The 25,698-nt window shown below is 36.4% G+C and overlaps 1 protein-coding gene across 6 annotated transcripts in view; it reads right to left on the bottom strand.

Annotated features, from left to right (window-relative positions):
- The window catches only part of LOC132061860 (eIF-2-alpha kinase GCN2), a 60,730-nt gene extending 39,657 nt beyond the window's left edge, over positions 1-21,073 (bottom strand). For 2 of the 6 annotated variants that reach the window (XR_009416175.1, XM_059454540.1), the window contains exons 1-11: positions 20,810-21,073; positions 16,855-16,923; positions 16,711-16,770; positions 16,497-16,602; positions 8,380-8,484; positions 7,721-8,134; positions 7,312-7,449; positions 6,951-7,037; positions 6,728-6,811; positions 6,514-6,628; positions 3,416-3,533 (exon numbers count right to left, since the gene is read on the bottom strand). Coding sequence is in view for 5 of the 6 variants with exons in the window: in XM_059454540.1 (XP_059310523.1) it covers positions 3,416-3,533; positions 6,514-6,628; positions 6,728-6,811; positions 6,951-7,037; positions 7,312-7,449; positions 7,721-8,134; positions 8,380-8,484; positions 16,497-16,602; positions 16,711-16,770; positions 16,855-16,923; positions 20,810-20,943 (1,430 nt within the window). In the remaining variant the exon portion in view is untranslated. Of the gene's footprint in view, positions 1-3,415; positions 3,534-6,513; positions 6,629-6,727; positions 6,812-6,950; positions 7,038-7,311; positions 7,450-7,720; positions 8,135-8,379; positions 8,485-8,775; positions 8,874-16,496; positions 16,603-16,652; positions 16,771-16,854; positions 16,924-19,012; positions 20,740-20,809 lie in introns of those variants that run through there. The other 4 variants (XM_059454538.1, XM_059454539.1, XM_059454541.1 and 1 more) reach the window with 4 other exon arrangements.
- Positions 21,074-25,698: the final 4,625 nt, after the last annotated feature.

The following is a 25,698-nucleotide window of genomic DNA, read 5'->3' as shown; positions in this document are numbered from 1 at the left end:
AAGAATAAGCATGAATAACAAATATACAGACAAAGAAATTGTAAAAACATTACGATAAAGTGAAATATCAATTATCTAGTGTCACCTCTTCAACAAAGGCTCATTGGCAAGGGAAAATATGTCTTAGAGCCTTGATGATGACACTGAAGCGCACAAAAAGCGAGGCGAAGCGCTCAACATGTTTTGAGCCGGGCTTCAGGGCTTAAAGCGCGCTTTAACCGCGCCCACTGATAACCAATGACAAAGTCTGCTAAGATGACGAGGTATCAACAGCAACGTGGGATGCAACACTGTTTTTTTAATTGTAACAATAGAATATGGCTATTTTGGTCTGATGATCATGTACATCTAGTGGACATTTTCGAGAATTCTGATCAGCAAGTCACTTTAAAAATGAGCCATGTGTTGAGCACTGTTCCTTTACAGTTGACTGTGGTTTATGCTAAATGTAAGTCTCATCTTTAGACTGGCCCTTTAGGATGAGCTGAGGTTAATAACTGCTAGAATCAGGGACCTTGGGGAGTACTTGGTGATTTTAAGGTCATCGCTGCTGTGGAGGAGAAACAGGATGGCAGACCATTTAGATTGGACAAAAGCACTGATTTCCTGAGCTGTGTTGATGACTGTGGTTGCAAGATGCTGGCTACTTTGATAACATGAAGTGATAATAGGGGTTCTCCTATTTGGATTAGATTGGATAGACTGCTCAACAATGTGGAATGGGTAGATGAGTTTTCTGAAACTACAGTGATCCATTTGGCGAGTGTGTTTTTGTCATGCCCCCTTGCTACTATGAGGAAGGTTGTCTGTGATTTTCCCAAGTACTTCAAGTTCCTTGACTTTTGGGCTGAACATGAAAGTTTTCGAGATTTTTATATGGCGTGTCATGCTTAAAGATTCATTAATATAAATAACATAACTTTTTTTTTCTCAAATATAGCAATTTAGAGAAAAGTTATAGCACACTAATTTAGATATAAAATTCCAATAACTTAGGGATTAATCCCCCCTTCTCTCCTCATATTCTAAGTTTTATCTCTTTCCTTAAATCTACCAGCGCAATGCCCCCCCTCCCCCTCTTCGGCCGTCCTTTCTTCTTCACTTTCTCTCCACAAAGCTCCAATCTGAAAAATCCCCTACCAATAAACTATCGGTGACATCATCATCAACTTCCAGCCAAAGACCATTGATCTCCATCATATAAACAAAGACTAACCACCATTTTCTTTCTAGTCTTCTGTCAAATAAACAAGTTACTGATCTCCTTTTCATCAATGTACTAGAAAGTAAAGGGCATTAATTATCGCATGAACGGAACATCTTATTTTAGAGGAAGACCACTAACCCAAAAAGTCCGCTTTGTAAAATATGCCAGTCATGTTTTCTTCTCCTCATTCCTCTTATTCTTGTTCTTCGAGAAGATATATAACATATATATCTTGTTTATTAATAGTATATTTACAAAACACGTCATATATAAAAAGAGATACGTATATTTTTTACTTAAACTTTGTATATATGTAAAATATAGTATCTTCAACATGGATTTAATTTTACACGTCACTATAAAATGCTCAAAAATGTAAAAAGAAAAGAATCTCCCAGCCGTAAACGTAATATATACAAGATGTAGGGACATGAATCATGCTATTTCAAGAATACATAAGGATGAGCTCACAATTGTGTACACTTGCCAAAAATTTATGTATTAAATAAATATAATGTATGTTCAATCACGTATTCAACAAATATATGTCTTGAATATATTGGTTTTGTACATGTTATAAAGTAATATACAAGCATTATATATTTTTATACAATTATATTATATTTTAATTATACTATTAATATATTATGTATATAATTTTAACATATTCAAATTTAGCACTACTATTCATCGCGTATTCGAGAAATATGCCGCAAAATGTATTATATTTTAAAAGGCAAATATACAGAGAGGTGGCATATCCTAAAATAATAATTGTTGCAAACCAAGCATGTATTGTTCTTGGAATTTCTGGAATTTTAACTGAACTTTGAAAACAAGAGAGAGACAATCACACTTACAAATTGGAGATGCTTGAACTATATGGAAATTATTGTCATATGCTGCAACTTATTTTTGCTTATTTTTAGTTATACTCCTAAAAATAAGCAAAACTTAATGGAAATGATTGGGATGATTAATTGGTGTTCCTATTTTAATGGATTGAGATTCTTAAGGATAGGTTTATTGTAGTAGAATCGGTTATGCCTGTTACTGCTAAAATATTGTCAAATTTTCTTGAACCTTGTTTAGTTACGTAAATTGCCCAAAGTTTTCTACCTATGGTTGAAGAAGTCTGGCATCCACTTGTGGCTGGCAATCCAATGTGGATATTACATCAGAACCTAAAAAGGACTATCAAAAGATTGAATGTTTGGTCAAGACAGACATTTGGGGATATATATGAGGAACCTAAGAGGCTGGAGAAACAGATTGCTGATTTGGAAATGGCTCTGATAGCCAATAATTCTCCCGATCAAAGGGCTGCATTGAATGAGGCGAAGCCCAAATATGTTCACTTCCTGAAGTTGCAGGACTCAGTCCTCAGACAGCAGGCTAAGGCAAGTTGGCTGAAGGATGGTGACAAAAAGAAGGAAAGAGATCCGGTGTGGGTTTTGTTATTAAATTCGGGTTTAGATCTTGGGGGCAGGTTGGATCTTTAGAGAGATATGGGTGGGTCATTTAATTTGATATGTGGTTAACGAAGGGCATTTTTAACCAAAGCCAATATATCATGGGCAGTTTTGGCCTTTTTCCGTTTTATTTTAAATCGTCCTTTAGATTTTAGGGCATTTTTGGGCCAAAAAGAAACGTGGGGGCATTTTTGGCTCAATAGGTGGACGGAGGACATTTTAATACCAAATCCAATAGATCCGGGGTAGTTTTGGCTCTTCTCCGTTATTTAGAAAGCGATTGTAAAGTAATTAATAAAAAATTAACCCATTTCTACTACTCGAAAAATTGAGTATCTACTAAAACAGTCTTTGTTCCTAACATAAACAGCAGTTCAATTACAATAGTGATTTAATCCGAATTACTGATCAAATCAGGTAAAAAAGAAACTCAAAGAAACAAGCCGTAAGAATAACATTACATTGTAAAAAGGAATAAGCATGTAAACAGACAAGAGGGGGTTGCTCAAGTGATAAGCACCTTCCACCTTCAACCCTAAGGTTGTGCGTTTGAGTCACCAAGGAAGCAAAAGCGAGGGAGCTCCCAGGGAGGGGTAAAAGAAAGCATGTACACAAGCAATGACAATAACAAAGATGAGTACTACCTCTCCAGCACCAAGGTTCAACATTTACTGCTATTTAGTTTTCTGCACAAAAAGTCAGACTAATTTCTGCAGAATCAACATTAGATACAAACCTCAATATACGGTCATTTAAAGGCAGAATCTTGTCCTTTAATCGAATCTTCTTCATGGCATATTGCCTCCCATCAAGCTTATTCTTGCACAGCACAACGTGACCAAACCCACCCTGACCTAAAATGTAAACAATGAGGAAACTATATTTATACCAGCACAAATCCGCACATGAAAGGATTGAACAGTTATTACACATTTCAAACCAAGCACCCTCAGAAATTTGAGTGTGCAGAAAAGCTGCGAATAATATTACAGTATTAACTTTATCAAGCTATCCCAAAATCGTCCCATTGCAGGCCACTATCTTTTGGTCCAGGTCTAAGCCTATCCCATTTGATATGATAAATGAGTATGAAATACCAAAAGGGACCTCATTTCCAAGTTTTTTAAAAAAGAATAGTGTTGCAGAGACAAATCATTCTTGGTGAAGCTTAACCAATCCTCGATACAAGGACGAATGTGCTTCAAAATCCAGGAAAAAGCGGGCTACCAACATTCTGTTTTGAAATTACAAAAGAAACTGTACAACCCAGTCATATATCCACCATTACATAGTTTACCCTCGATACAAATGAGGCTATGCTACAAATAATACCTTCTCAGTGTTACTATTTCTAAACTTCTGAAACATAATCTCATAAGCACTGTTAATATACAAAAAGTAATTTATATGCATTTCACTATTCCATTTTTGCTTTGGAGGTTTTGAAAAAGACAGGCTCACGTAAAAGTACAAGAAGGGTGTGTTTGGTATGCAGGAAAGTATTTACCATGAAAAATGTTTTCCTAGAAAATGTTTTCTTGGAAAACAAGTAGGTTTCTTACTTATTTTCTAGTGTTTGGTATGTAAGCAAGAAAATATTATCTTAAGAGCGTTTACACGTAATCTACCAAAATTTTATAGATGGAATGGGTGGGATGGGTGTTCGGGGGTGGGATGGTCAAGGAGGTGGGAGTTGGAGGCATTGGGTATGTGGGGAGGAGACAATAAACTTGGAATGTCACTTATGGACTTGTTTTCCCTACATCCATTAGGGATGTCATTTTCCTCATTTTTAAGGAACTTGTTTTCCTAAAGAAAATGTTTTCCAAGACATTTTAACCAACCAAACATGGGAAGATTGGAAAACATTTTCTGGAGAATGTTATCCTTCATACCAAACACACCCGAAATGTTGACTCCAGAAAATTACAATAAACCCAGATGAGGTCTCCTCACAAGCCTTCAGTTAAGGGTTGAGAAAAGATCATAAAAATAAATAAAAAATTTCACAAAAGAACCAAAATTGAGAAGCCCGCCATTACACCCACAGTCTGGGACATATTTTCTTGAGTGATCCAAGGTATACAAGCTAAAACATCCAATTGATAGTGTCGGGGCTAATTTTGATCATTAAATTAGAGAGTTCCAACATTTATCAGACCCAATATCATTCTTCCAGCATGACCAGAGACCAAGACGAGCCCAAAGACTAAGCACAACTTATCATCATACCATCATCATACTACACTAAAAGTGGGAACACCCTAAGTCAAAAGTTAAATTACAAAAAATATCCTTTCAAAGCTGAGCAACCATTTTGTCCTTAGAAAAAGAAGTTACCCTCTCATAGACTAGAAACTAATTTATCTTATTCCTCTTTCTTTTTTTTACTTTTTTTCTTTTTTTTTTTTTTTTTTTTTTTTGAATTTTTCCTCATTTATTTACAGTTTATCTTATTTTAAAAATTCTAAGGAGGAAGATGAAAAGACTTCCGTCTCCAAAAAAATTCAAGTTTCAAGAACTATTGATTTTTAAAACCTTTTTAACAAAGGACCATGGTAGTCTTGCAATGTATAAGGTAATTAATTGAGAATGTATTTGTCAGCTCTTTTGGGATTCAAAAATAGATATTATAAAACAGTAATCGGCAGTTATAGTTCCTCCTTCCAACACAAGATAGTACCAATAAATATATAGGTGGAGACAAAGGGGAGAAGGTAGGGAAGAAATGAAGAGAAAGTCAAGTATTATTTGGATCAACTTCTAAATTACTGGATGGATCAATCATTAGATACTATTTCGTGAAAACATTCTTTATTTCTTTTTAATTGTTTCTATTAAATGAGTCTTTTCATTTGTACGGATGGTTTTGGATGTGTGATTTCCGTGTTGTTCATTCATAACTGTAATGTTTCTCATTTTAAAGATATTGCTGAATGTTCTTAGAACAGCGCAAGATTGGGACACTGATATAAGTTGTTTCACAAAGAAGTGTAAAGGTCATAGAATAAGTAAAATATTGTTACGAGCAATGTGAATACAAGTCAACACATTGTATCTATCTGTCTGGGCTTTTAAAACAAATACAAAATCATATAACTAAACTACAATATGGCATATCCAAAGACTTCTGTGGGGCAGAATTTCTTCCTTTATCGACTTATCTAGGACTAGTACTCATCAGTTTCAGGAAATTACTTTTAATTTTATCTTATAACTAATATCTATGTAACTTTTAAAATTTTATAATCAATGCTATACCGTGTTGTTAGCTAGGATAGATCAACAAACAAGTCAAAATGGTTTTACAATCTAACCTCTAGAACATCTCTTATCATACTTGTAGGTTAGCATAACTATTAACTGCCTATTTGACATAATATGTGTTCCTTGTCTTCATAACTTCCGTTACTGAGCTTCCATTCTTTTTCTCAAAAAGTGTTCTTTTCTCTACTGCACCAAGTTGATAGTGGTTACGTTTTCCACACACTTGGTTAGTCTTCAGATTTAAATACCTACTCTAATATGTCATTCTAGCACTAGGCTTCTTTCATATAAAATGCAACACAATATGTACTAGGATGTTTATCAGGCATTTTTACCAAAGATATAAATTGTAGAATGAGACTGCAGCTGTGCAGCCAATTGCATACATTTTTCTCTTCTTCAATTTTGGGTTTTGAATGCTACAAGAAAAAGATACAGAAGGGAACAAATTGCATATTGTGACAGCAATTAATAATGATATTCTCTTCAAAGTGATAGATGCATTGCTAAAGAGGAAAAATAAGGGGAAAGCACATAAACGGGATTATTTAAAAAAAAATTACTCACCTAGGGGTTGGAGCTCCTCAAAGTCATTTAGATATCGAGAGTTTTGAGGAGGTGAAGAATTCTGCCCTTCCAATTCAGATGAAGCTTTCCAAAATTGTGAGAGCTTTGATGACACCTATTACATCCATACGTTGGAAATTAATACTGTCAAATCACATGGGCATACAACTGAAGCAGAAGGAAGCCAGTCAAGAAAAGAACAACAAACCCTTACCTTATGTGCTTGAAAAACACGATCAAAAGTCCCATCAAAGATTGAAGGTTTGGTTGCCAGATCTTGTACACGTTTGGAGACAATCTTAAAGATAAAGTCATTTTCAGAGGCGTTAATTTTTTTATCAGATTTAATTTAAGTGGTAATGACCTAGTGATACAAAATTAAAAGAGGAACAACAAGCACAAAATCCTAACAAAGAACTAGATTCAGATGATCATACCCCAAGGTCAAAGAGCTCTGATGTTACTTCTGGCAAAGCATCAGATAGCGGTCCTTTAGGGCCGCAGGCAAGCCGAAGTAAGTGTGCCTACAGAAGCAAAGATTAGAGCATCTTTATAGTTTACTTGGAAAGACTTCATAAAAGTGGAAGACAATTCAGGAAGAGAAGTTTAAACTAGCTCTTCTCGTATTCTACCAACCCAAGAGCCAAATGCACTATCTCTATTCCATTCTGTCCCGTTATCATTTCTAAACCAAAACCAGAAAATAACTAAAGATTCTTTAGTTTTGTTTCCAGATTTCAAAAAAAATTCTCACCTATACTTTCAAAAGAATGCTAGTAACTATTTAGAGGGAAGTACCAGAATGAGGTCTTTTTCTAGGGTGTGAGGTAAATGGCCATGAACCAGAGATCCAGAGGACACCAGTTCTGAAGGTTCAGGTTCAGTTTCCCGCTGAGCATCACCAGAGTCTGATAGATTCCCTTCCAGAAAAATATTCTGTAATAGAGTCAGATGTTAAAGGAAAATCCTTCAAGATGGACAAAGCCCCCTAACGTCGGCAATAGATCTAATCTAATCAATTGAGCTAGGACATGAAAATAAAATAGCTAGAAATGGATAATAATATGTTGACATCAAAAGGTTGAGAAAAAGAATAATATGTCGGTGGTTTGAGCTGATTCCGTCCAATCTTGAAAGAAACCATTTTGCCACTAATATGGATAAGATTTTCCATTTCAGAAATGAAACTTATTTTTATAATTTTTACCTTGAACATGACATGGTCTTCGATTGATTCATCCGTATAACTTCTACTCAAATCCCTACAACTTTTACTTTCACCTTCACTCTCTTCTTCAAGAGCATCTAATTTCATTTCGGCTTTACGCAAAGATTCTTGCTTAGCTACTTGATTCAATCCTGGCTTCACAATTTGGTCAATTTTCTTCTGCTGATTGTCATATTCATGCTTGAGACCTGCTGATACATGGGACTCCACCAAAGAGTCTACCCGACCATTATCATTTATTCCCAGGCTCCAATGCCACGACTCACCTGAGCCACTAAAAAGATCGACAAAGCCATATACAAATGGCCCACCAAAAGAACAGGTATCACCAGATGAAACTGCCGCATCCTTACACGTCAATTGGCTGGTAATATCCGCCGACTGGCATGAAACCTAAAACAAATAGAATGCACTTGGTCAAATTCCAACTATCTCTAGGATAATGGTATCAACCTTTTACGCATAATGAATTTCTAACTACAATGGAATTGCATCAATAGGACAAACAGCATTCCACATTATACAACTAAAACAAACAGGAGAGAAGCATGTTTGCATCCCATGCTCCTCTATGAAAGAGGAGCGCGATACTACTTTGCTGCAGTTATTAAAGCCATGCTGAAAGCAAGACAGCTCACAGATCCATGCAGACGCTCCTGTGGAACAATTTCAGACAAGAATTCTTGAGCAGCTTCAACCAAATTGTAGATCATAACCCGCCCTTCTCGAGCATTGGAACTGGCCTAGGATGGTTTAAAAGTTATAAGTGAGATTAGTGTTGTCAAAGGTGAAACTGTTAAAAAGCATTCCAAGTGCATCAAGGCTTTAAGCGCAATTGAAGTGTGAGCTTTAGATAACAAAGGCGCAACGAAGAAAAATCTAACATATATATGTAATGCAAGAAAAAAAAGTAACATCTTCATTCATAAGGATTTCCTTAACAATTAATATATCATTTTGCCCAAAACATTTATTGTTTAGTAATGTTCTATTGAAGATAAAACTTATGGGAAATGAGGCTCACGCTTTAGTACCTTGCCTACACTGAAGCGCAGCCTAAGCGACGTGAGGCGCCTACCCTGAGCTTCAGGGCTTAACTCTTAAGCGCGCCTCAATTGAGCCTTTCACAACACTGAGTGAGATAACATAGAAGTTTTAAGTATTAACCAAACAACTCAGTGTAGTTAAAATAAAGGCCGTAGAAAATACATGAGCACATCAAATTCTTGTTAGCAGCCAACATTACTTTAGTAAAGCAAGTAAAATTTTATTTACTATAACCATGTATGCGAAGATGGGCCAGTAGAACACTCTGCAGGGAATGATTCACAGAAAGTCACAAAGTCCGATGTTATGACTAAACACCACAATGAGTAGAGGAAGGGTAACTGTAGTAAACAATCCAGACTCATTGATCTACTACCAGGAATTTCAATGATTTAAGTATAGGAATGTTGTGAAATAATCTGTAAGTTGATATACTGGGAAAGGAAGCTCCTTAGACCAATGAGCAACTAACCTTCACTAAGCCAAATGTGAGCAATGAGAAATACAGCAAATATGTCTATCCTAATCAAATGCATGATGTCTGTGTTTCGAATAATAGAGTTCATGCTTCTCATTAAGACTACTCTTTGTGATAACTGTGCTTCTCGGCTAGTACAGCAATAGAAAATAGCTCAAAGATCGTCATCCTAATACAACCAATATACACCTAGAACAGAGTACAAACACAGAAAAACATAGAAATAACACATTTTAGAAGCCACATTTAGTAGTCCTACAAAACAATGATATTAGCCTTAGAACTTGGACTTGCCTTGAGCACGTAATATCACGATAAATCTTTCCAGACTACTATTTTCATCATAGAGTCAAGGTTTTCCGAGGAATTGTACTGATATTTGCACCGGGAAAGCCCGCGAAGAGGAGAGAAGCAACTAGTCATCCAAACAGAGAGAAAGTAAACAATCATCAGCTATGGCAGATAAGGTATGATTGTTCTAGACTTACTGGGATTTGAGGTTTAGGAGGATTTTCCAGGATTGGGAGGTGACCAAGCTTCAAAGATTGCTAGATTTACCCCAAGCAATGCGAGCCAATTGACAGACCTGATGCTTTGAGTTGGGAGCTGGGGAATAACAATTCGTTCTAAGTTAAGTCCTTCTATGAGAAGCTTCTGGTTAGGACAGAGGTTAGTATTCCACATGCCTCAGTCTGGATTCCTAAGGTGCCGAGGAAGGTGTGCTTCTTCGCGTGGCTAGCTACTAGAGGGGTGTTTTTGACCGCGCAGAACCTTAGGAAACGAAAGGTTGTTTGCATGAGCTGGTGTTTCCTTTGTAAGGAGGCGGGTGAGGATGTGGAGCATATTTTATAACATTGCAAATTAGCCTCGAGACTATGGGAGGATATCTTTAGATGGTTTGGCATTTCTTGGGTAACACCAAGATCCGCGAATGAGTTGATGTTCAGCTGGAATAGTGGAGCTAGGAGAAGAAGGCACTAGGCTTGGAATGTCACTCCTCTTGCTTAATGTGGGCTATTTTGAAAGAGAGAAATAGGAGAGCTTTTGAAGGGATGGAGATGAGCTTTGCTCATTTGAGGAGTAGTCTCCGATCCCTTATTTTCTTTTGGTGCACACCCGTGTAGTTCCTGTTTGTATAGAGAATTGGATGTCTTTTGGAGAAAATCATATTTTGTAGGTCTCTCCTTTTCTTGGTATACCACTTGTGTACGGGCAAGGCCATGTTGGCCTTGTTATTACCAATGAAAAACTTTACCTGATCAAAAAAAAAAGGTATGGTTGTTCTAGTTAGAATGTAAGTGTTAAAGAAGATGGCCCTTGGGCCTTACTCAATCCCAAAAGTGAGCTCAAGATGTGATGATTTCCTTAAACCAAATAACGCAACAACAGTTCATTTCCTCCACCAATGTGGGATACTTAATACCCTCCACACCCCCAGTATTGGACATTTGGAATGTGCACAATATAACATGGGGCCCAACATTGAGTAAATCAAGAATAAGAATGGGTCTATCCCGATGACACGTAGTATGCTCAGATCTAATAAACAAAGACAAACATGAATATCATTAAACATCCTATTTTTTAATTAGTGAGTTTTTTTAATAATGAAGGTGTAACACCTCTTACCTTAAACTAAGCTATGTTCATGATTCAGGACTTGGAAAATCCGTTGGGAAATGTTGGAATTAAAAAATCAGTTCGTTCAGAAAAGTCACTGTTACGTCCAATAGTTACGGACAGTAATTATAGATACGGACCGTATCCTTGTCCGTATTTTATTTCCCAGAAAAATCCAACTCTCTATTAGTTGGATATGATCAGTTATACGGACCGTACTTCTTGTCCGTATTTCAACATGGGAGAAACTTTAGTTTTTGGAATTTGACAACTTGATTATTAAATCGTTAAATACGGACCGTATTCCTTGACCGTAATTATTGGAGAGAAAGTCACAGTTTCTGGAAAATTTTGTCATTCTTAAATACGGTCAGTTATACAGACCGTATATCAAAATACGGACCGTATAATTCCCCGACTCAGTTAAGTATAAATACGGGACTTCAGTCTTTTATTCTATTTTTCATACACTCCAGCCCTAGCACGAATGTTCTCTCTTCCCACCATTAAAATACACCAAGGTAAGCCTATTCCAATCATTCCAAGTGAATTCTAACATGTATCCATGATTTCTAAAAAAGAATTCATTGTTCCTAACCTAGGGTTTTCAAGAAAACCCATCTAAGGGTTTCAAGATTAAGGCTTTTGGATTTCTTCTCCAAGTTCAGATAATTGTTACAAGTTTTGAAGCGATTAAGGTATGTAGGGTTGCTATCTAAGTGTGGAAACATCTTTGTTCTTCCTCACGCCACGTTCCTCCATAATTATACAAGAGTTCACCAAAACTAGGGTTTTAGCCATGTTCATGTAACCCTAAGTTCATGTACCATGATCTACCATGTTTGTATGATTACTTCGTTATTGTGTTCTTAATATTCCCTTTTGGTTATTGAGAATCTGTCTGTAATCCATGAAAACCCATACTTTGCATTCCATGAGTTCTTACATGCAAGAGATGAACTATTATGCTTATTTTCATGAAAATCCTACATGTCTCCATGTTTTCGTACAAGTTATATTATATATTATCTTCATGCTGTAATACAAGCAAGAATCATGTTTACGAGCAAATTATATAATTCATGGGCTACTAAGCCAACTATATCCATGTTCATGTTTTGGGAGTTGCACAAATTACCGAGAAGGCTCAGATAGCCTGAAACTACGTATGACAGCGTAGGATAAGGATCGCTCCGCCCAGTTAGGACGATACCTTCATGTTTACCCATTGTGGTTATTGGATCCATTCATGTTCACGTTTATGTCTTGTACCCCGGCAAGGTACAGGATGGCTTAGCTTGTCGGGCAAAGCCAAACGCCACGTTCTTACGTGGTGGTTACATGTCGGTTATACTAATGCTCTCCCACAAATATCTTTACAGACTTATAATATTTTACTCGTATACATACATATTCATATCGATGATATTCGTATTCGATTTACGGTTTCGATTTCGCTTTCAATTCTATTTTTTTTTTGAGACGATTTCGGTTTCAATTATTACTTTACGTGTCATGCTTTACTTCGTTATTGCTTTACATACCGGTACGATTCAAGTGTGCATCGACGTTCCCTTTTTTGCACAGGGGCTGCGTTTCACGATGCGGATTTATAGACCCACGGATCGACTCATTAGACTACACACGTATCGGTATTGGTGAGCCCCATCTCATTTGGGGTTTTATCTTATTTATGTCATTTTAGTTATGCAGTAACGGTATGCAAGGGGCCTTGTCCGAAATTAACGATCGAGACTCGTATCGAGGTTTTATAGACTAGTCGGTCATGTTATGTCGAGATATTGAGAGTCGTACGGCCGTAACGGCTTGGTATTTATGACAATCCGTATTCACGTTTTAATCAAGTAATTTATTTACTATTATGACATCTCATGTTTATTCAGACTTATCATGTTTAAGTTATATTCAGCTCATGTTTATGCCCCATTTTGATTCAGCAAGCCATGTGGTTCGCTCGGTCACAGGCAGTAAGGCACTGAGTGTCGTGTTACGCCAGGCCATGGTTCGGGGCGTGAAGAATGTATTTATTCGCAAAAGAAACAGGTAGTATTCTGCTAAAAAGAGAGGGCTTTGATAATAAAAAATGAAAATAAAGACCTTTTTGATTTGGAAAACCTCCTTTGAGTCTTGATTTTGCTTATAATCAATTGAATTGACCATTTCTTTACATAACTCATCCCCGAAAATGACAAACTTCGACCAAAGTCCATCAAATGTATCTTCTAGAGGTACTCTTGTTTCCATAGGGTTACAACTGTTGTGATCCTACTACACGTAAGTACTTTGTCCCAGCAAGTGTAATCTTTTCCAGGAAATCCCTGTACATTTCACCAAATACACTAAAATCAAAACGCCATCTTCATCCTATTCCAACTCTTTCAATTCCAAATCATCCTAATCCAGCTTCTCCTCCTCTTCAAGTCTACTCCAAACAACCTCAACCAAATCCTCCACTAACTAAATCACTTGATATTTATGGTCATGCACAAAGTTTGCCAAATGATTCATTGCCAACTGCAAAGACATCTCCTGCTTCGGTTGAGCACTCATCAAATAAAGTTGATCTTCAAAAAGGTATTAGGGCTACTCGCAACACTCATCCTGTTTATAACTTCACGAGTTATCACCATTTGTTACCATCATATCATGCCTTAGTTACAAACTTAACCACTCTCAAAGTACTTAAAATTGAGGCAGAGGCGATGGCTCATCTAAGTTGGTATCAGGCTATGATTAAGTAAATAACTACTTTACCACCGAGCAAAACAACAGTTGAAAGTCATTGGTGTGTACTATCAAGGTGGGCGTTGATGGAAAGATTGAGTGTCTCAAAGATAGATATGTAGCCAGGGGATATACACAGATTTATGGTCATGATTATGATGGTACCTTTTCTCCGGTAGTGAAGATTGCATCTGTTCGCCTTGTTATCTCCATCGTAGTCATGCCTCATTGGCCCCGTTATCGGTTGGATATCAAAAATGTCTATTCATGGAAATCTCGCTGAGAAGGTCTGAAAGGAAAGACCTCTAGGGTTTGTTGCTCAGGGAGAGTCTGTGTTAGAGTGTCAACTGTGCCGATCTCGGTATGGTCTCAAGCAATCACCGAAGGCAAGATTTGGCCGTTTAGAACCGTTGTGAAACTGTGGCATGTTTCAAAGTTTAGTTGTTCACTATATTTTACAAACAATTCTCATAATGGCAAATGCATATTCTTAGTTGTTTACATTGATGACATTCTTATAACATGCGATAATCCTGAAGGCATTACTCAAATTAAGCAAAGATCTTGTCAGTCATTTCTCAATCAAAAATTTGGGTAAACTAAGATGCTTCCTAAGCATTAAGGTGGCACAATCTAGTAATGGGTTGTCCTTTAGTGAAGTGTGCTTTGGACATATTGGAAGACATTGACATGTTAAATAGTAAACCTATCGATACTCTTATGAACCCCAATGTTAAGCTTCTTCCTGCACAAGGGAAGCCCTTGACACACGCTGGTCATTATGGAAGATTGGTTGATAAGCTCAATTATCTTACGATCGCAAGACAATTATCTCGTTTGTTATCAATGTTGTTACCCAGATTCTCCAAGCTCCTTGTGACAGTCATTGGATTGCGGTGATTCACATTTTATGGAGCTTATATGGCTAAAGCAATTTCTTAAAGAGTTTAGGATTTAGAGAAGCTGAACTAATACAATTGAGATGTGACTATTCGGTTAAAATACACATTACTTAGAACACAGTGTTTCATGTGAGAACAAAGCATATAGAAGTAGATTGTCATTTTATACGACAAAAGATTGAGTTAGGGTGCATCACAAAAGGTTTTGTCAACTCAAATGATCAATTCGCAGATACTCTTGCAAAGTCACTCTGCCGCTTTAGAATTGAGTATACTTATGGCAAGTTATGTGAATACAATATGAACACTAACTTGAAGTGGAGTGTTAAGAAGTCCATTCCTTGTAATATAGGACAGGTTTAGATTTCTTATAATTGTGTAATTTATAATAAGAATTAATTTCCTTTCCTTTTTCGGATTACTTGTAAATATTATTTAAACTCCAACATGCTTAAGGAATAATCAGGCAATTAATTTTTCAAAATTTCTTCTCGCTTTTCTTTACATGCTTCATGCGCAAATGTTCAAGTAAATATGTGAACCAACTATTACATTTTTCGATGGCAACTCGCTTGACGTTAGAGATTTTGATATGGTTTGAGATGCAATGAACAATGCTGTCAGTGATGAAGGCACTATCCAGCTGAAAATTTAGAAGACGAAGAGCTTGGAATGTTGTGCAACTAGCATTCATGCGGGTCCTGAGGAAGGAAACAACTAGAAGAACTTTTGCTGGGGTAGAGAATGACTATGCACACTTGAGGAATAGCCTTGAATTTCTAGTTTCTTTAGTGCACCCATGAGGTCCAGTGTATAAGAAGATTAGTTATAGTTCGTAAAGAGTTATATTAAGTTTGTAGATTCTCTACATTTTGTATACTGCTTGCGTACAGGAAATTTTTTCATTATAAATAAAAAATATTTACCTTATCAGTAGAAGAAAAGATCCAACATATCCATATCTCGCAGAAATGGAAATGTTAGGATGTGCAACCACACTTGATTAGACAAAAGTAGAAATGAACACATTAAACAGATGGTGCAAAATGCACACATAAAGGACAAAATAGCATATGATCACCTGAGATGGTTTGGCTAAGTCCTATGTTGACTTTTACTTGCACTAGTATGTAAGTGCGACACTATGGTGATCGAAAGTGTGTGGTGATTGAAAGTGCTAAGGGACAAGCTAAACCAAAAATTAAATGGAAGAAAATTATCACAGAAGTCCTAAAATCTCCAGAGATCAAAACAAACTTTATTAAGAACAAAAACAGTGCAAAGGATCAGCATATGTGATACCAGCTAGTCGAGATTAAGGTTTAGATATTGTTATTACGCTAACATTATGTCTAATGTCTGCATGTCATTGTAGAAATAAATGTAAGATTTGGAGAATCAGTAACCTAAAGAGAACCCTTTCAGAAAACAAATTATTTGTAGGCAAAGTAGTATTTGAATGAATCTATTCCAGCCCAGCAGATTCAGATTCCACTTTTGAGCCTATTTGCAATTAACCAAGTTAACCTTTCAAATATGCATTACTATTCAAATTTGTTTGGATGAATAAAGTAGAATGGTCACAGAGAATGCATGTAGTCAACCCCAGCTTTATTAGGAATAGCGGGGTAGTTTATCAATTTGGTTGATTGATCGTAACTCACAGCACCTACAGCCCTTGAGCTCCGATTTTTTGGCATCTGCTACGTAGTAATTCGGTAGAATACAGTAATGCAACCTATACTTATTTTACCCACACATTTTGAAATAAACATAAACTCTAAGCCATTTAAATATGCCAATCATCAGCTTTATTTCCACCTTGCTGGGAGTTGCAGTTTGAAATTCCTAACTGCAATAACTACCAAGTAAGAAAGGAGTTGGACCGAACCAACAATAACAAGGATAGTGTAGGACTGGGAAAAATTACAGTGTTAGTACTACATTAAAAGACATTCTCTACCTGATCATAAAGCAAAGATAAAAGGTTGCTAGCATCAGCTTTGGATAAACCTTTTTCTGGTATTAGCTGAAGCTTTGGGCACTTGTAGGGATACCCAGGCAAACACCTAACATGCAAAGGAATGTAGACAGGATGAAAATTAGGAGAAATGAATACCCAGAGAAGAATAGACAACAGAGCAACAAAAAGGCGCATAAAACTGCAGCCTGTTAACCTCACTGAAAGAAGCGCTGACACGTCTGAATCTTCATAGCCAGCATCCTTTGAGTATGGCCTGTTAATTCATGTCTATAACTTTGGTATAAAAGAAAGTAAAGACAGTATAGAAGAGTTTTATCAGTATTTCTGATGTCCAAACCTGAGCTTGATATGAATCTGTGAAGGTGACTTTGAAAGAACTTCACAATCTTCTTGAAATATGGCACACCTAAGCATTTCGTGAATCATGAGTAAGGCCATGTATGCAAATAAAAACCTCTTTCTAGAATAATTATCATATAAAGAAAGGTTAGTGTTAAATTTGGCGAAAGTATATACTATGCGTAAATATAGAAAGATTCCCATATCCCGTAATTAAATAAATTAGAAATTTTATAGGAATGTAATTATTGCCTAATATTTTCTTTCTTTATGCGCAATTCCTGTCAAGGTTCTTTAAACCCCAATGGCTTGAGGGAATAATCAAGCAACCTATTCTCGAATTCTCTTATTTTCTTACTTCACATGGTACCAGAGTTAGAGTTTTAGTCCCTTCTCTAATTGTCCCTTTCTTTTTTTTTATCAAGTAAATGTATTTTCATTCATAAACATGGCCAAACTGCCTGTATACAAGGGGTATACCAAAAGGTAAAGAATCTACAAAATATGATTCTCGACAAACTCCTCCCAATCATCTATACAACAGGAAACTTTCTGCTTATACCAAAAGAAAGTACGGGATCGGAGACTGCTCCTCAACTGAGAGAAACTCGACTCTACTCCTTCAAAAAGCTCTCTTATTTCTCTCTCTCTCCAAACTACCCACATTAACGCAAGCGGAACCATGCTCCAAGCCCTTCATCCTCTCCTCCTTCTCCCGCTCTTCCAACTTAACATCAACTCTTTCACAGTGTTTGGCATTGCCCAAGGAGTGTCAAACCACCTAAACATATCTCACCATAATCTCATGGTTATCCCGCAATGTATAAGAAGATGATCCACCCCACTCCTTACACATGTAACACCAATTGAGTCAGATAATCTTTCGCTTTCTAATATTTTCTGCTGTCAAAATCACCCCTCTAGTAGCTAGCTAAGTGAAAAAACACACATTCCTCGGCACACTTGGAATGCATATTGCGCATACATTGAAACTCAAAATCCTCCCTAACCGAAAGTTTCTCATAAAAGGATTTCACAAGGAACACTCCATTATTCCAGGGCCCACCACCAAACATCGGGATTATAGACCGAACTGACTTGCCTATGAAGTAAGGCTAACAAACTTTGAAACTCACCCACTTTCCAATCTTGAAAGTCCTTCTAAATCTCAAGTACCAAAAAGTGTCTCCACCTTGTGTCCCCCTAATTGGTTGAATTGTCAAGTCTCTTTGGCCAGATATTATGTACAAACTCTAAAACTCATCTTTCAATAAAAGGTTCCCGCACCAGCTATGTCCCCAAAAATAAACTCTCCCCGTCTCAAACCTTCAATGAGATATATTTCACAAAATAATCTCATCCCTTCATGATATTCCTCCATAAACCACAACCGAAAGGCAGAACGATATCCCTAGTTTTCCAACCCCCCACCCCCTTCCATAATCTTATATTTATCAACTATCACCCCTCTCCACAACGCTTGTACCTCCACCCCGAACCTCCATAGCCTTTTGCCAATAAAGCTTTATTAAAGACTTTTAAATCTTTAATTCGAAGAAGACCCATCTGGAATACAAACTTCGAATTTAAGAGTGAAGTTGTGGGTCTTTGTTGTTTAAAAAATCTGATTCAGTTGGAACTTACTACATCTGGGACAAAGTAGATAATCTTTTCAAATTATATACAATGTTGGTGTAACAACACTCCATCTGTACTTCCGCGTAATTTTCTCAAAAACTTTAGCCCCCCAATTTCAGTATAGATCAACTAACCATAAACTACTCAATATGCAATTGATTTGCACCAAATATACGTAAAGAAAATCATGCTATTCCCCCAAACATAATTTGCAAAAGATGCTCTAGAAAATTTAGATTCTTGAAAAATGCACCAAACAATTGTTAAAATTGCTTTTGGAAACTAGCTTCAGAAATATACATTTTGCATAGATTGATTATTTTAAAGCCCCGTAAATTTTACCCATTAATTTCGACTAATTACGGTCCTGACAAGGTGATTAAAGTATTCCCGAGGTACAAATAATATCACATGAGGTTGGTGGTGTGCTTCATCAAATATGGTAATGGGTGAATATGACAAGTTGGAAATGACTAGGATTGTTAAAATAGACGAGAATAGCAAAATCTGAGGGGTACCTTGCAATAGGCTTGCATCGCGAGAACCAACGTGAGCAGATGAAGACTACCTGGGGGCTTAAGATCGCATACTACTTCCTATCACGAACCTCGACCCAACCTCGACCCTGAGAAGGCAGTGGAGCTTGTGTCGCAGGCTCGTTGCGAGGAAGAGGAAATTGGAGATGCAGGCAAGGTAGTAAGGGAAAACAAATTTTGCCACATTGCATGGCCCATCACGTGAGCGAAGGCTGAAGTTCACAAGTAAGGGGAGCGTGCGACGAGTCTGCATCGCGAGCCTCCACTAACTATAAATATACCATGTCAGAGAGAGAGAAAGAGAATGAGTTTTTGAGTTAGGGTTAAGGGTTCTTGAGGAGATTTCCGACCAATACCCAAAATCTGCTTAAATTTGTTCACATCTCCGTACAAACCCCAAGGGATGTTGTATCTACATTCAACCATATTCACTATTATGTAGATCGCTCATTGGTTGGTTTGAATCGGATAGACAAAGTTGTTGGTCCGGATCTAGTTCATGAAGCCTTAGAGAAGTAAAGATCGTCCTAGACAGGCTTAAGACTGGTCAAAGTCATCAAAAGTCTTATTCGGATAAGCGACATCGTGGTCCGAATTCATGGAAGGCAACTACATATTTTTAAACTTATGAAATGGTGCATGAGATTTGGCAAAGAGGGGAAGTTGAGCCTTAGGTTCATTCGACCTTATGAGATTCCGCCAAGGATAGGGAAAGTGGCCTACAGGTTGGTCTTACCTCCAGAGTTGTCAATAGTTCATCTTGTGCTATGAAAATATGTGTTTGATCCATCGCATGTCATTCCTTCAATTAAGACTTGACATTAATGAAATTTTAACTTACGAAAAAGTGTCAACTGCCATTTTTGAGAGGCAAGTTCAAAAGTTGAGAGCGAAAGATATAATCCCAGTTAAAGCTCTATGGCAGGAACCATAATTCTGGGGAAACCACATGGGAAGCCAAGGAAGATATGAAAGCTAAATATCCGCACCTTTTCCAAATTCAGGTACTTAGCCTTCAAATTCAATAAAATTTAAGTCATGTTCATATATGTCCATTTGTGTAGGGTTACATTCGAATGTGATAGATAAAATATTCATAATTGTATAATGATACATGAAGTTGATGTGTGCTTATTATATAGTGGTTGTTGTTTATTTGTGAAAGATTTTGGTGATATAACGCTTTGGAGTCACTTGCAAATGAGGAAGTGGCTAACGTAAACAAGGACGAAGAATTAGAAGTGTAGAGTTTGTAGCACGTACGCACCAAGCTTTCGTCATTAACTGTATATGAAGTTTGATGGTTTTGTTTGTTTAAGATATCACTAATTACCATCATTAATAATTCTATACTCATGTATATTTCATAGACAATAATATCAAAATCATTGAGAATACTAGACTCATGTAGTTTACATCTATATTGCAATGGACTTTTCCATTGCCTTGATGGACCCATGTCAAATAGATATGACATATGTATAGGTAATCAGTGAAGATGTATAAAAATACACTAATTGAAACGTGAATATATCCATACCGGATGCTTACCCATACATAGTGACCCACAGTAGCCATGTCCATGACCAGAAAGTGTTAGGCCTTAAGATGGTAAATACAAAACAACAGTGAAATCCCACAAAGTGGGGTCTGGGGAGGGGAGGGTACTCCGGAAGAGGAAATACAGCAACATGGCAGGAAAGCAGTACAGAGCAATCAGAAAAATAATAGTAAAATAGTAGAAGAATGGAGTAATAAAATAGAAGAAAGAGTTAGTACAATGCAGTGAACTCTTCGGCCAACAATTCAGAATAATCATCATCAATGGAATTGTGATCTTTGGATGAACTTCTTCCCTTGTTGCGCCGCCCCACTCCACCCTTCTTCGTCTTCTTCTTTGAACTTTGCCCCATTCTTCGACCCTAAATAGCGCAGATAGGCAATTGGTTGGTAGTCCTTTTATTTTCTCAGATTGATTTGCGTAAAAGGAAATGAATGAGGAAGAATTGGTGGTCTTTTAAATTTGTAACCCAGGGGAATGAATGTATGTGATGACCCTCGGTAGTCCTTTTATTTTCTCAGATTGATTTGCGTAAAAGGAAATGAATGAGGAAGAATTGACTTTTAAACTGAATGTATGTGATGACCCTCTATTTTCATTTTTAAGGTTCTGCTTGGCAAAATTCATCAAATCACTTAAACTATACCCAAAATGTCGAGTTGACAAAACTATACAACCTATTACACAATGGACCGAACATCTAAAAACCGAATTTATTACCACCCCATGTGATGTGGCAAGAAATTATAAAAATAATTAAAAAAGAGGCGCGTTAAATTTATTTATTATTTTCTTTTTTAATTAAAAAATATATTTTTTTAATAATCCACACCCACCCAACCCTCCCTTTCTACTGCTTTTCTTGTTCACTGGATAGCCAGCCCCACCCGCTCCCCTTCTTCTTCTTTTTCATTTTCTTCTTCTTCTTCATCATTTAACATGCTGCCCCCTCCACCCTCATGCCACCCCTAACCCCATTTCACTAGAACCACCACGCCGCCCCCTCCCCCGTCCACCTTCTTCACCATATATATCACCAAAATCAGATTTCAATAGCTACCGCCTCCACTGATTTCAATAGCCACCATTAAACCCACCACCACCACCATCAAAATACCACTATTCCTCTTCTTCACCGTTCACCACCAATTCCTCTTCTTCTAATAATTTGACTTTTTTCTTTCAATTGCACTTCTACTTCTAAAAGCTGTCTTTTCATTTTTTTTGTTCCTAAAAGGATTCTTGAATTCTGATTTGGATTATCCTTCCTATAAGATTTGTAGGATAAGAATCTTCATCATATGGAAATAGTGTAACAGATCTTGGCCGGAAATATTTTTTTCCGGCAAGCTTTCATTTTTTCCGATCAATCTTCAATTTCTTTTATTTTTCTCTCACTTTAACCTGTTCTTAATATTACATTGTTAAAAATTATCAATAATGATTTGTAAATTCGGTGGTGGATTTGGTTGGAGGGCTGGCGGCAATGGTGGTGGTTCAACGGCAGCAATCTTGAATTTATGGTGATTGCTTGCAATTTCTTATAGTGGCAGTAGTTGTGAAGCGATTTAATAGTTGATTTGGTTGTGGGTGGTGAAATTTGTGGTTAATTTTTTTATTTTGTGGTGATGGGTTCGACGGTAGGTTCGACAGTGATGATGGATATGGTGGTGGTGAAATTGATTGTGGTGGTAGTGGCGGATATGGTGGTGGTGAAATTGGTGGTGGCAAATTTGGTGGTGGCGGATATTGTCGCTGGTGAAATTGGTGGTGGGGTGGTGGCGGATATGGTGGTTCTAGTGAAATGGGGTGGGGAGATGATTTAATGATTGAGAAGATATAATTATAGAGGATTTTATGGTTAATTAGAAATTAATTAGTGTAAATATAATTAATAATAGAAAATCAAATGAATAAATAAAAGGAAAATAAGATAAAATTAAAATTTAAAAGATATCCAACGTGGCGTTGACGCCAAGCGCCGACGTGGCGGCGAGACTATCACACCTCCTTATGCAATCGGTTATATGTGTATTGAGGGGGTATTAAATTCACTTTTTACATGATTAAGTGTGTAATAGGTCGCCCGAATAGTTGGAGTGTGAACTAGACTTTTTAGGTATAGTTTGGGGGTGGATTTGATGTATTTTGCCTTCCTACTACCTCCGTTTACTTTCACTTAGTTCACCCATTCTAAAAATTGTCAATTTTACCCTCTACTATGTTTTTTGGCTCAAACGTATCAAAAATGCCTTCCAACTAGCTAAATAGTTCAAAAATACCTTTCATACTAATTGTTATTGCAAAATAAGAAAAATGAAGCTAAATTTGTCCTAGAACTATTCGAGGGGACATTGTTATGATCTGTTTTTTACCTTGCGGTAAGAATGTCCCATAACTTGCTATTTGTGTGGAAATAGAGTCACCACCTAATTTTTACGGAATTAGGAAACCATTTTGAAAATGTATTACGAAACCTTATTTTTGAAAACCAGAGTAAGGATAAGAGTTCTGATGATTCCTCGAGGAAGGTGTTAAAAACCCCAAGAAATCCGTAAATGCGGTTACCGACGGGTTTTAAACATCTTTGTGGCTAAAAGAGACAACTTATTTACAAAAATAAAAGAATGATTTTGAAATGAATGTTTATGTAGTAACAAAATATAAATATCGATACGAAAGTATGTGTTAGTATAAAAATAAAAAAAATATGCTAGTGTAAACAATGTTAGTAGAAATGAATGTTTATGTAGTAACAAAATATAAATATCAATACGAAAGTATGTGTTAGTATAAAAATAAAAAAAATATGCTAGTGTAAACAATGTTAGTATAAATAAAATAATGCTAGTATGTTAGTATGAATAACGTTAGTATAAATAAAAATAATGTTATTATACGATAAAGAAGAATATGTTAGCATAAAGAAGAAAATTATATTAGCACCATTGAAATATTGTATCTTCGTATGGAAGAGTAACCACATGCTTCTTCCTATTCCAAAAAGCATTGGGATGTTCACTACAAATTTGTAATGAAAACTAATTTTTTATAAAATCAATTTTTGTTGTAATTTAGGATTTTGTAAAATTTCCTCAACATTCATACTATAAATTTCTTATTTGAGAAAGTTGACTTGTTGATGTTTAGTCATCAACTTGTCTTTGATTTCATTTAAAATTCTTGAAAAAGGTTCAGTTATAAACTAAAATTTGACCGCTTCCTATAATACCTTTCTTATCCCATCTTTGCATAGGAAATATGTTTCGAAAAAATGGTGTTCCCAAAATTATTTGGTTTGAAATATTTTTTACCCGTACAAAACTTTTTGGTATGCAAACCTTTTCTTGGCAAATATAAGCTTTTGGTAGTTTAAAAGCAATTTCCATTTTTTGCCTATTAGCAGATCTAACACTATGAGTAGTTTTATGAAAATATTTGGAGGGAATTTATCCTTCCTGAATACAGTTTAAATCTGCTCTGCTATCAACTAGAGCAGTAAACTCCTTTTTAAATTTTTTTTTTTTAATTAAAGGCCACCATAAAGGTGGAATTTTATTAATAAAGCAAATATGTACACATCAATCCAGAAGATATTGATCCAGTAAAAACAAAGAAAAGAAAATAAGAAAAGATCAATCCAACAAGATTGATCCGTAAAAGAAAGAGAACACGACAAATCTAGTGACTTATGGCAGCGAAATAGACATGAGCAGACACACCAACTAGAATCCAAGAGCCTCGGCTTGATAACTTCTATCACACCTCGAGTCTCACGGTGGAAAGCTTCAAGTCAATCGAATCATTCTTCGGGCAAGCATGAAAGTAGTTGTATATTCTTTGTGTATATCACCTTATGGAAACCAGTCTATGTTGCTTGATCCATGCTTGATTCTGATGCCTACTTAGATCATAATCATTACAACATTTGTATTAAGGAATGAGCATGACAAGCACACTGATACCACCCTAATACATATGCTGCAATAGCTCACAATCTGTTGAAAAACTGAACTTAGCAATGGCTTATAGTTCTGGTATCAAAGACTTTAATCAGGTGCTTTGTCTTGAAGAGTTCTGATTCTCAAGTTAGGAATTCCTATTTTTTCCAAATTCAGAATCTTCTTAGCTTGACTTGGTAATTCTTGAAAATTATGAAACCGAATCGTACCGCAAAATCAAAAAACAAAGTTAGTTAAAAAATACAAAGTCTATTTCTTCTCTCGTGTATATATGCTCCATGTCACCTCTTTGGTCTTCCATCATCCTTCCGATATCATCTATCAACATTGAAATGCACCAAGGGATCTTCCATTCAAAGATTGATAATCATCTTCATGGTCATGGAATCAGTCTCTATGATTAATGGAAAGAGTTGCTTTTCCACACAGTACAGCAGACCCGTTCTAATAGCCTCAGCCTTAGCAACTATATTTGATCCATCACTCAGAGTTTTAGCAGCTGCATGCACCAAATCTCCATCTTCATTTCTGATACAAAATGCAGCAGAACTTGGCCCTGGATTTCCTTTAGCAGCTCCATCAGTATTACACTTGTAGAATCCAGATGCAGGTCTCATCCATTTAATAATTCTGCATGTAATAGTTGGTTTATATCCTTCAAAGAATTGAACAATCTGATGCCATCTAGTTGGAATATTTAGCCCAGGAAACTGAACTTTACATAGCATATAAATGTTCAGATTTATTTCATATATCACTCTATTCAGATTCATATTGCCATCATGCAGCCTATTGTTTCTCCACTTCCATATTTGCCACACAATGAAAGCAAGAACTGCTTTGTATATTCTCTTCAGTTTGAAATGGCATTTTGCTTCCCACCAACTCCTTATTGCTTGTTTCACTTTAATACAGTTCATGCTCAATCCAGCCTCTGCATTAAAGATTCTCCATACCTGAGTAGCCAAATCTCCACACAAAAACAGATGATTAATGGTCTCAGTCTGAGCAATATGACAGCAACAGCACTTTGAAACTATAGGAATGCCAATACTTGCCACCACTTCATCAATTGGCACTTTAAACTTCCACAATCTCCACAAGAAAAATGAAATTTTAAAAGGCACACCTTTAATCCACATATT

Source organism: Lycium ferocissimum, chromosome 7 (assembly GCF_029784015.1).
Source record: "Lycium ferocissimum isolate CSIRO_LF1 chromosome 7, AGI_CSIRO_Lferr_CH_V1, whole genome shotgun sequence".
In the NCBI taxonomy this organism is placed as follows: Eukaryota; Viridiplantae; Streptophyta; class Magnoliopsida; order Solanales; family Solanaceae; genus Lycium; species Lycium ferocissimum.
This window is presented reverse-complemented; position numbering and strand designations above follow the sequence as displayed.